Below are 11,246 nucleotides of genomic sequence, written 5' to 3'. Positions count from 1 at the left end.
GGACAGGACATGTCATGAGAAGGAACAACGAGGAGGGACAACTAGAGACAGGAAACTCCCCCCTCCAGAAGACCAAGAATGAGATACAAAGATCAGCTGAAAGTCTCCCTCAACCATGCAAACATTGATCTGGATTCATGGGAAAACCTTGCTAGTGACAGATTACTCTGGAACAAAAGATCTAAGGAAGGCACGGAAATTTTCGAAAAAAAAGGATACAAAAAGCCCAAGAAAAACGAACACTAGAAAAGTTAAAACTACCACGTCCATCCCTCCATACAATCCTTACCCCCCATACAATGTGACTTTTGCCCACGTCTTTTCCATCATATACTGGCCTCCAAAGCCATATATGACATCCACATCCAAAGCCAAATTCGATTTGATGACAAAACCAATGCTCGGTCACGAGCTGGAGCCGACGACTGTCGTGGCGTATCGCTATGGTTTGTGCCGCCCGCGGCGGACCATGATTTTGCACCCCTGAACGCGTGAAGTAGGAACCAGCAAATAGAATAGGAGCCAAATCCATTTCAAAAAAAATTTTGACTATGCTTTTTCGTTAACGTTTAAAAATATTCTACTGCCACAAGCTTCCGACCGAGGGGGAGACTGCCAACTGGGGGGGACACCCCCCCCCCACTAGCTACGCCGATGGTTACCGTGAATATAATATGTTCATACAATAACTTTGAAACGTCCTTCAAGAAAGATCTGACAAATTTTTACCGAAACAAACACCTTCTTATGTTAAGGTATCGCGAGATTTACATTTGACTATGTGGCCGGTGTCCTTTTAAAAGGCAAACAAAAAATGCATCAAAAAAGCAAAAATGATCAAATTTTTTTAAACTAATTCAAAAGTTATGACAATACAACTTTGTGGCTGAAATATTTCCTAAAAAGAGCAACGGGAACTTGTGGCGGCTTTTAATGGGTTAAACTTTCATATGTCAGATAAATGCTTGTCATCTCTTCAAAAAATGTCAATAGCAAAATAGAAAAAATTGATGTGTGGATAAAATCCAATAAGCTGTCATTAAGTTATACTAAAATTTCTTGTATGATTCTCTGCAATAAAAAAAGTGCAGCAGAAAATTCTAGTTTGTCAATCAATGGCTGAAGTATTGAAAGGAAGAAAAGTATAAACTGTCTTGGTATAACTTTAGATCAAAGATTGCAATGGAATAGTCATATTATTAATCTTAAAAAGCAGCTTGCAAAGGTCTGTAGTGTAGCATTTAACCAAAGATACATTGCTCCATTAACAATACTACAAACTCTATATTACGCTTTGTTTCAATCCAAGATTCCATAATCGTTTATGAACTGGGGAAGGACAAACTCTACACTAGTTGCTCCAATTTGAGTGTTACAAAACAAGTTTGTCCCATCGTGTCCATTTTTGCCAAGATCAACAAATACAACTATTCTTTATCATAAATTTAATGTGCTCAAAATTAAAGATATTATTAAATTAAAGACTGCAAAGTTCATGTACAAAATATGTGTGTAGAAAATGCTGCCACGAGTCTTTGCTGGCTGCTTTGCTCTTGCAAATGAAGTTCACCATTATAGCAGCCGTCAAAACAAAAGGAATAAGTTTTAGTTTTTATTTACCATCTGCAACATCAAACTTTGTTAAAAAGATGCTATGTTTCAATAGAGTGTTACTATGGAATGTAATACCAAAAGAAATAAAAGAAAGATCTCACAGTACTTTTAAATTTAAATATAAATGTTTTTCAAAGAATTTGTACAGTATCATTCTCACAATATATCATTTGTTTATCTCCTTGCACATAGTCTTTGTGTTTAATGTTGCTTTGCTTTTGTTACTTCGCCGTTATGTACTATATAAGCACCGGTATTGTGTTCCTAAGTTTTGGTGTTTTGTTTACACTTTTTGGGTGGCAGCTAAGTATAGTGACATTTTGATCTTTTACTGCCATCCTTGTTGCGCGAATTATTTGTGTGTATTGTGCTTTGTATATTTTGTTTGTTTGCCAGCAGAAAAACAATAAACTGAACTGAACTGCTCGCAAGTAGCGGAACGCCGCTTGTTTTGCATGCAGCGGTAGCAATTACGCGCTACTTTTCAAGTAGCGGATGCCCACCTTTTCTAGAAAATAGCGTTTTTGTTTAAAAGTTTAAAAAAACATCTGGCGACACTTTTTAATCACCATTCTCGTGACAAGTATCTTAGGCTTTATTGGTCAACTTCCTTCTAAAATCAATCAATTTTAGTCACTCTTCAGCTCAGTTTGCACCAGTATAATGTATCATGTTACTAAATGAACACCATCGTTCAATTTCTAATATTTCTAAAACTTGACAAAAACTGGTTTTAAAACATTGCTTATTTATATATTTTGTAAAAAGCTATGCTATTACTTTGTGGTTAGGCCAGACACTTGATAACATGCTGGGAAGTAGACACGAGGGTTGGTTTCCATGCGCCTCCTTATTACAGATCATCAACAGCTATTTATGGAACAGCAACGTTTTAAATCTCAGTTGCTTTGAAGTAGGTTTTTTATAAAATTTCAGGTTTCTCATTCCTTGTTAACTTTCAGGAAGTAAGTCATTGATATCTCAATAATCATCGGAACAGAACTTTACGATTTGACAAGGTTAACGTTTATGTCGTTACTACCAGCTCGTTGCTAGTCAACTGAAAAGCCAAGTCGTGAGAGCCATGGTTCATCAGCTGCTTCATTTCACATTCCTTATTAAAATGGATTTGTTAAACAAACAAGAAGATGCTTTCGATACTAGAGGATTTAAAAACCCAAAAATAACATCTTGGGCTCAAGAAAACGGCCTCTCAACTTTTTGTAGTACTGTTATGCTGTCTATTTTATTAAAAAATAAGACCACTTCAGAATCATTTTAACGAAACTGATTTTTGGGGTTTGATAAATCTTTTGAAATATTTCAGTTTAACCTTATTCGGACCAAGCTGTTTTTTGAAGCGAATGGCCTGACGTGTGGACTTATTCCATCCACATTTTCATTTTTCAATATCTTTAGATATAAAAACGTTACGAGGTTGCTTTTTTCGCAAAGTTATTGACAAACTGGTTAAAATTTGGACAAAGTGGACACACATACTTTACCAGTTTTTGTTATTGCTTTTTTGCTAAAAATGGTCAATTTTTTCTTAAATTTGTGTGATGTCTCCGCCATAATCTCCTTGAAATCGGTAATTTGTTCGTTGGAGACACGTACGGTCCAGTCATACTTTCTTGACATGACCTACTTTCTTCTGACAACTGCTGACGTAAAATCCAGCGGTGGAGTAAATCCCTATTAATCCCTCTTCAATTTCACGCTGATTAATGCTTTACTGATTTTACGGACAATTTTGGGAGTAGGGTGTCAAAAACTGCTGATAACTAAAAAAACTATACCACACAAAAATGTCATTTTATTACTAAACCAAAGATAAATATTTTTTAGGAAAAATCATAAAACTTCAGCTAATTTGAGCCAGTAGGTTTTATGTTATCGATGAAAGTATTACTGTAGTTATGGACGGAACCCGTCCACTCGTCAGTCTGAATAGGGTTAAAAGCAAGCACTGTGAAAAACTGAGTAATAATCCAAGTTCTATTAATCAATAAGGATTTTCAACATGGGTAAAAATTCAAATTTGTACGAACAAATTTGATTAACAAAACATACCTACAAAAACTGAACATGTTAATTTTTGTACATGAAAAAACTTTATGCACCTTGAAATATAGGCTACGCATTTGCTGATTTAGTACAATGTGTCAGTGTTTGATCAATGTCAACGTTTGATAATTTTATTGATTGTAGGTTTTAATATCCGAGATTCCTATAAAAAGTGGAAGTTACATCTATTTGATCGACAAACTTCTTATCCCTGACTCAATACTGCTGATGGTGAAGAACGTGTGTCTAACAACGACGATCGTGAACGCGTATGGCCCGTGTGGGGATTGCACCCGCACAGAGCGTCGTTGCTCTCCTGGTGATGAACTGGTTAATGTAGTTCAACCACATCCGGTTAGTTGAAGTTTTGAGTCGATTCGCTTGATGGTAAAAGTTTCGCTTTCTTTGTGAGTGAACAATTGAAGGGATTTTTAATCTTTGATTTTTTCATCAGGCTTGATATAAACCTAATTTTTTAGACCAGCTGTATCTATACCACTACTAGTGGCGACAACGCGTTCGGCCAGCGATTGGGGTGCCGCTACATGTGCAGAAGCAACGTGACATCACGTGTATGCTGTGATGGTTTTTTCGGACCAGATTGTTGGAGGTGCGGATCAATTAGTTTCATTAAGTGACACCGTTTTTTTTTTATCGAAGTCAGCAACGTGCAGGCTGCGTTTTGTATCTACTAAATTTTGAAGCCAATAAAGGGTCATTTGCATTGTTGGTTTTCCGAGGGGCGATACGTTTCAACCAAGAGTGCGAAACTACGACCTTCCTGCTGCAAGATACTGTGACATGTTTGCAGCTTTGTCCAGTCCATTTCAAATTTCTGTGGAGAGCAGGGGGTTGTGAATTTGTGTGTCGAACTAGAAAAAACTTTAATCTACTACGAACAATGTTAAAGAATTCAAATGAAGATTGTCACGAAGGACAAATAATTTAGAATGTGATCTTCATTTGCGCACTTTGTAAAACCAGATACTGCAAGTCTTAATTTCTTTATTGCTTTTGCATCTGAATGTTATGTGGACACAAGCACAACAAGGAACGTACAAGAAATGCCCTAAATTTCAGCTGAAAAAGTAATAATTACCTTTAAACCTTGTACGAGTTGATTGAATAGGTTCTAATCACAATGCATCCCGTTCTTGTTAAGATAATACTATTTGTTTATTTTGGGTTTAATCTTAATTTTACAGCGATTTTTTATTGTAACGTGTGATCACGCAAAGAAAACTTTGACAAAGGAGTCGGTTTGTTTTGTTGTATTCATAATGCAACTCTGTTAGGACTATAAGCTTTTTATTATATTTTCCTTATACTGAGGTAGGGCATGTTGACTTAAATAAATAGTTGGGTAGCTTGTTAAAACATAATCTTGCCACGACTGCTCATACCTGGCAGATGACTCAACCTTTACCAGGTTAACATATAACAGAACACATTCAGTTTTTTTCATTGACGAATTTGTTTTGTTGAAAGTTGCCCAGGTCCCACTCATCGTCCTTGCAACGACAATGGGATTTGTGTTGACGGTAAGATGGGCAGTGGAAGGTGTGAATGCGAGAACGGTTTCACTGGGGAGGATTGCTCCATATGCAACTCAACCCTTCTTTTTGGAAAAGATTGTATTCAAAGTAAGGGCACAGTTGATGTGTTACATCAGTGCGTAGATATTTATGATAGTAAAAACAGGTAGCCTACATTGGCGGTAACAGCTCTTTCAAAAGTTCTGTAAACAAAAGCTCAAACGACAATTAAATTCATCTTGATATAATATTGTTACCGTGCCAGATTTGATAAGTATTTCAGGAAGCACTGTGAAAAGTTTACATAAACTACAAATTCTACTGAGGTACTGAACATGTTAAGGTATTCATCTCACTGCCTGGTGTAGAATGCGATAAATAAAAGTGTTTTTAAATTTACTGGCAGCACTTACACCCCGAGAAGGAGTCACAGGTTTGTCAGCAGTTGCATTAACACTTCACGCTTCCTGTGCTTCTACTTTTTATTGGAATTTCGTTGCTTTTAAACTTTTACTCTGGTGACGCATAATAGAGACGTTGGACGTTGCTTTTACAAATGAGCTCCATCTTCATAGTTTTCTCATCGAAATGTTTACTTTTAAAAGTGCTTAACCAGATGTAGTTTTGAGAAAAAGGTTTTAGTAATTTTCTTTTGATGTCGTTTTTAGTTGTGGGACAAATAAGCTACAAAAGAGCTGAACACTTGCAATGAAAACATTCCCGCTGGTCACTTCAAATCGATCGCAGACACTATCCTATCTACACACTTCAATTGTCTTTCAACATTTAATGAAAAACTTAATTTTGTGCGTTACGTTTTAGGAGCTTTTCTAAACACGTCACGCTTTCAGATTGCACCTGCGTTCACGGTTCCTGCGATGCAAGCATCACCTCCCGAGGCGTGTGTCTGACCAGGACATGTGACCCAGGGTGGGCAGGTGAAAACTGCGACAGGAGAGTTTATCAGTGTGGACCGGAAAGTATAATCTGCCACCAGCATGCCACTTGTGTCAGCAATGTGTCAACAAACAGCAATGGTGGCTTTGAAAGGTGAACACCCAAGTGGTGTTACATTCCAGTCATGAGCGACTACAAAACTGTTACTCGTGACTTGACTTGTAATTAAATTATGAGCATTAAAAAGTCTAATTCTTAAAAACATTCGTAGGTTGAGAGCAAATGTGAGATTTTCTGTTATTTTTCGTGCGTGTCAAGCTGAATTTTTTTATCCCGAGCTACGGTAACAGAAGAGAAAAGGAAACATTTGATTCTTGACAACATGCTTAGGTTGCGAGAGCGACTGCTGGAAATCTCTCAGTCGCAAATGATTTCTGTATTAAGACGGTTATATATATATATATTTAAAATAATATAAATCACAACCAGGGTCTTTGTAATGTGCCAGACTGGTAAAACCCAGCCCGAGTTGCAGAGTCACTATTAATTCCATTCATTTTCGTTGGCATTGTACCAATCTCGGCTACACTTACCATGTTTCCAAACTTTGTTCACCACCGACATTTATAACTTACTGTCGTTTTGGTTACCGCTACTTAAAATAAATATCACGAAAAATTGAAGGGCGCATAGCCTATTTGCGCAGCCTACCTGTAATCATAAATGATTGGGATCGACTACGTTACTGACTAATAGTTTAATTTTGCTCATTGTCCAAGTGACACATTTAGTTAAACCAATTGTTATACAGGGAAATGTTTACTGCAAATGTTATAATACTTGCTTTGTGACTCACACACCCAGATGCGAGTGCGACGCTGGATATCAAGGGAGCGGCATTGATTGCGTCGAGTTCAATCCTTGCGTGGACTCAGATAACGCGGCAGATTGTGACGTCAATGCTGAGTGCTGGTACCTCGGTAAAGGAAACTATTCATGCCAATGTACAGGGTTTTACACAGGTTGGTTACCGACCACATACGAGCAACAATTTTGTCTGAAGCTGCAATCGATAGTAGCTGCACTCAAGTAGTTTAGAGATTTCATTAATTTACCGCCAAATATATGTTTTCGCAGTGATTTCGCAGGTTTGGTCAAATCGTAGGCCTATCTTTGACTTGCTTAATACTTTTTGGGGGTAGCTATTTTTATTCACATCTCAGGCCATACACATAATCAAAACTGACGATCGAAAAGACGAAAACCACTCAAGCATAAACAGCTCACTTTTCAGGAGATGGCACCATATGCGATCCAATAAACCCATGCCAGTCCGCCTATAGCGGTTGCCATGCCAACGCAGATTGCATATTCACTGGTCCTGGCCAAATGGAATGTGCTTGTCATCATGGCTACAGAGGGAACGGGTATCTTTGTGAAGGAATAAATGCGTGCTTAGATAACAATGGAGGCTGCCACTACAGAGCTAGGTGCGTTTATTTTGGTTTTAAGTTTTAGTTTTCACAAATTGAAAATTATACTATATAGACTAACTCTATAATATAGAGTATAGTGTGCAAATTAGAATGTTGTTTGGTCTTATTTCAAATTTTTGTATTCTTGGAGATTTCTTAATCTTTGACACCCCTTCTACAAAACTGAACCATCTTCGATAAATATTACATCAGAGTGGCAGAAATTTTGAAAAAACAAAATTCCTCCCGGTGGAGAAGTAATCAACGATACAACAAAAGCTGTCCGAGGCTTGGACAAGGCTACCACAAATTTTGATCCTCTGCAAACCGCATCAGAGCAAAACAGATTAAAACAAGACACAGCCTTTGAACCGGTGGTTTTGAACTTTTAAAACACAGTTTTTTATTTCGCAAAAATTTCATCCGCACAAACTAAAAATACTGAGTTTACTGTTATTTGTTTTCCCTTTTTGTGTAATAACAACGTAAGGCAGGGGTCGGCACCTACGGCAACCTCCGAGAAAAGACTGATTTGAACGTAAAAGCAGGGATTTCTGAGCAAAGTATTTGAAAATGAATCTTGGCGGTTTTCATAGAAGATATCTCAACGCAGATAACTTTCTGCATTCCAAAAAAAATTATGGCTTCATAAATGGCTCTTTTTGGCTCAACGTATTGGTGCAAACAATTTTTTTCTAAAATGGGCGTCATGAAATGTCCTTATCGATCGGTTCTGACAGACGAACACTTGGAATATGGACTCCTAATTGCGAGAACTTCCATTAAAGCAAATTTGGAAAGAGTTGTCGGGAAAAGAAGCCAGCTGCAAATTTCTCACTGAATTATTTTAAAGTCAGGTGACAATAAATTTGAATAACAGATTTCTTCAGAAGTTTATGCGTCTTAACTTATTATTTCAGCAAGGAGATCTCCTGTAATAATGCCTTTAGATCAATAACAAAAAGAAGCTATTTTTTGTGACTGCAACTACTAGAAATCACATGTTAAATAAACGTGCGGCCCGTGGTTTTACCCAGTTATTTATATCTGGCCCTCCTGTGTTAAAGGTTGCACACCCCTGGTTTATGTTGTAATGGATTGATCTGATTTACTTCGCTTGCTACTTCTTTCTGTGAGAAGGCCTTGTAATGTAAGAAACATGAATAAAATTTTATTTTAGTAACACAATTGGTTAGTGGTTTGAGTGCTCGCCCTTGCATCAGTCGACGTGAGTTTGATTCCACATCGGGTCGTACCAAAGATCTTTTTAAACCACCGCTGAGCACTCTGCTTACCGTGTGGGGAGATAGGCCTGCTACCAGGGCCTTGTGAGCACCATATTACACCTCCCCCCCACCCCGAAATCTACTAGTGGGCCCTTACGTTTGTAATAGCTTACGTTTGTAATAGGCTAGCTGTCATGGCTGTATATTAAAGCTGTACAATGTACAACCCTTACAAAAAATTAATTGTGTAATATATTACCAAACTTGGATGAAAACTACCGGGTCCACATCGACCTTGAAAAAATCAAAAATAGGGTCATTCTACATGAAAACAACAAATATGATGATATCTCGAATACGATACCTCTCAGATTTTGCTGAAAAGTTGTCATGCTATGCTTTAGGTTACCAAACGAAAAAATTTCAAGTTATAGATCAATATCTCAAAGGGTTTCTCCGTGGCGGTCATTTGAATTTCGAATACCACCCCCATTTTTGACTTGTTGGGGTAGCGTATAGCAGTTTTTGCCGTTTTCAGAGCCCAATAACTTCTATTGTAAATGTAATGGAAATTTAAAATAAATTTGCTATGCTAGCTCATTATAAACTATAATACATTATTCAACAATAAAAACAACATTTTTTGATGGATGGTAATAGGTAGGTCACCAAACTCTTAATATTTTGGTTCAGTAATTTTCATCCAAAAGTTATAATATTTCTCACCATTGATTTTTTCTAGGGATAGTACAATTTTAATATGCAGCCATGAGAAATTGTTTTCATGAGGGGGGGTTTTGATGCACCCTAGTAATCGTGGAAACACCACAACAGAATTACGCAATAAAATAATCCACCCATTCTAGAACAAAAATTTAGCCTACCGCCGGACCACGCATATCGATGCGGCACATGTCTACCTTGGTATCTACTGCTAAACATAGAAGCCTTCCCATCGAATTGCGTTCCATTCAGAACTGAAAAAATTAGCCTTTGTGGGTTATGTTTTTCACAACTGCAGCTTCAGAACCTAAGTTGCAGATTTTGTTTCTGCGTATTGGCTTGTTGAACAATATAAGGAGATTTAAAGTGGCAGGAACCACTGCTTTTCCTGTACTAATATTGAACAGAGAGGATACATCAAAGCTTGCACTAAATGGATTAACTGATATTAGGAAACAATTGCACAAGAAAAATGGCACTGGAACAATAGCACAACAAAAATGGCACAATGACATTTTCTTGCTCAGTTTGGAATTCCAGGAGACACGTCATTGACTGCAGACAGTTGTGTAGTGACCAGGTCGTATATGACACACATGAACTCTTGCTTGCATTTATCTGCTATTTGCAAAGATCTTCTCATTGTTTCAGCAACCACTTCCAGCCTGATGGAAGACCGGTTGATCTGCAGAAGGTACGAGATCTTCTGTTTTGGGAAGTTATCTTTGAATAATTTTGCATTCCATCCGACCCACATAGGTGTCCTTGGAATAACCAAGTCAAGAGACACCATTCACAACAAATCTATCGTAGGAAAGTTTCGCAAAGCCTTGGACGTTGGAATTCTCTTTTTATCTAGAAAGCCAGAAAATCGAGCTCTGTTATCCGCTTCTGCATGGTTGAAGATCTACAGTAGCCTACAACATCAGCTGCCGGTGACCTCTACTTCGCGGATGTCTGTCTACAATGAGTTGGCCTACCCATCTCATGACATCAATCTCATCACAATAGATAAATGTAACAACGCGAAGATGAAAATTGAATGAGGCTGTTTATCAGGCACTTAGTTAAATAACATGATACGTTCTACTGGTGCAAATTAAAATATCATAAGATGTGTTATATGTGTAAGGTAATAATCTGGATCTATTTTGACGTTTTATCAATCAGACACGACTGACTTCTTCAGGGGGCTAGATCAAGTAGTGACCACCTGTTTGCACCAGTAGAACGCATTGTGTTATTTACTGTATTGTAGAACTCAAAGCTATATCGCACATCCTGGCAGTTTCATTATTTTGTAGTGAACACTTTTTTCTTTCTTTTCTTTAGAAATCACTTGTTATTCCCATAAGTCCTCTCAGATGTTTAAGTGAGACCGCATAGTGTAATTTGTTTCTGCTCAGTGTTCAGTCTGAGAGAAACAATAAACGTACGGCAGTCTACGTACAACATCCCTATTTATAATGCTGTATTTTAAACTACCTACAATGTCATACGACGTAAATGTTGCAGCCTACATGCTTTGTTGACAGAATATTTGTAGTAGCCTGTATTAATTAACTAGAGCTTATAAATTAACAAAAATGTTGTTGCAGAAATGTCATTTGGAGGAAATTTAGCACCCAATTTCAGCTTTTGTGCTAGGATAAATTGCCAGCTGAAACAAACAAATTTTGAGGTTTCGAAATCTGCAAGAAAAATATTGC

The 11,246-nt window shown here is 37.4% G+C and overlaps 2 protein-coding genes across 3 annotated transcripts in view; both read left to right on the top strand.

The window, feature by feature from the left end:
• The first annotated feature begins 3,533 nt into the window (after positions 1–3,533).
• LOC145784672 (stabilin-2-like) lies at positions 3,534–7,206 on the top strand. The gene is made up of 6 exons (XM_082596540.1): positions 3,534–3,554; positions 3,826–4,035; positions 4,161–4,291; positions 5,170–5,324; positions 6,068–6,266; positions 6,978–7,206. The coding sequence occupies exons 1-6, from the start codon at positions 3,534–3,536 to the stop codon at positions 7,204–7,206; spliced, it is 945 nt and encodes a 314-aa protein (XP_082452666.1).
• A 275-nt stretch (positions 7,207–7,481) lies between these two features.
• LOC145784302 (uncharacterized) overlaps positions 7,482–11,246 on the top strand; it is a 30,679-nt gene continuing 26,914 nt past the window's right edge. For both annotated transcript variants that reach the window (XM_082596093.1, XM_082596092.1), the window contains exon 1: positions 7,482–7,603. In XM_082596093.1, the coding sequence (XP_082452219.1) occupies positions 7,503–7,603 (101 nt within the window). In that variant the 5' untranslated portion in view covers positions 7,482–7,502. The remainder of the gene's footprint in view (positions 7,604–11,246) is intronic.

This window comes from Aplidium turbinatum, chromosome 15 (genome assembly GCF_918807975.1).
Source record: "Aplidium turbinatum chromosome 15, kaAplTurb1.1, whole genome shotgun sequence".
In the NCBI taxonomy this organism is placed as follows: domain Eukaryota; kingdom Metazoa; phylum Chordata; class Ascidiacea; order Aplousobranchia; family Polyclinidae; genus Aplidium; species Aplidium turbinatum.
Note: the sequence above shows the minus strand (reverse complement) of the source record. Positions and strands in the feature narration are given on the sequence as shown.

Excerpts from the sequence above, each read along its gene's own strand:
- LOC145784672 (XM_082596540.1), top strand. The coding sequence starts at position 3,534 with ATGGACGGAACCCGTCCACTC. Across the intron at positions 3,555-3,825 it reads TGGACGGAACCCGTCCACTC|GTTTTAATATCCGAGATTCC; the intron begins GTCAGTCTGAAT and ends TATTGATTGTAG. Across the intron at positions 4,292-5,169 it reads TTCGGACCAGATTGTTGGAG|TTGCCCAGGTCCCACTCATC; the intron begins GTGCGGATCAAT and ends TTTTGTTGAAAG.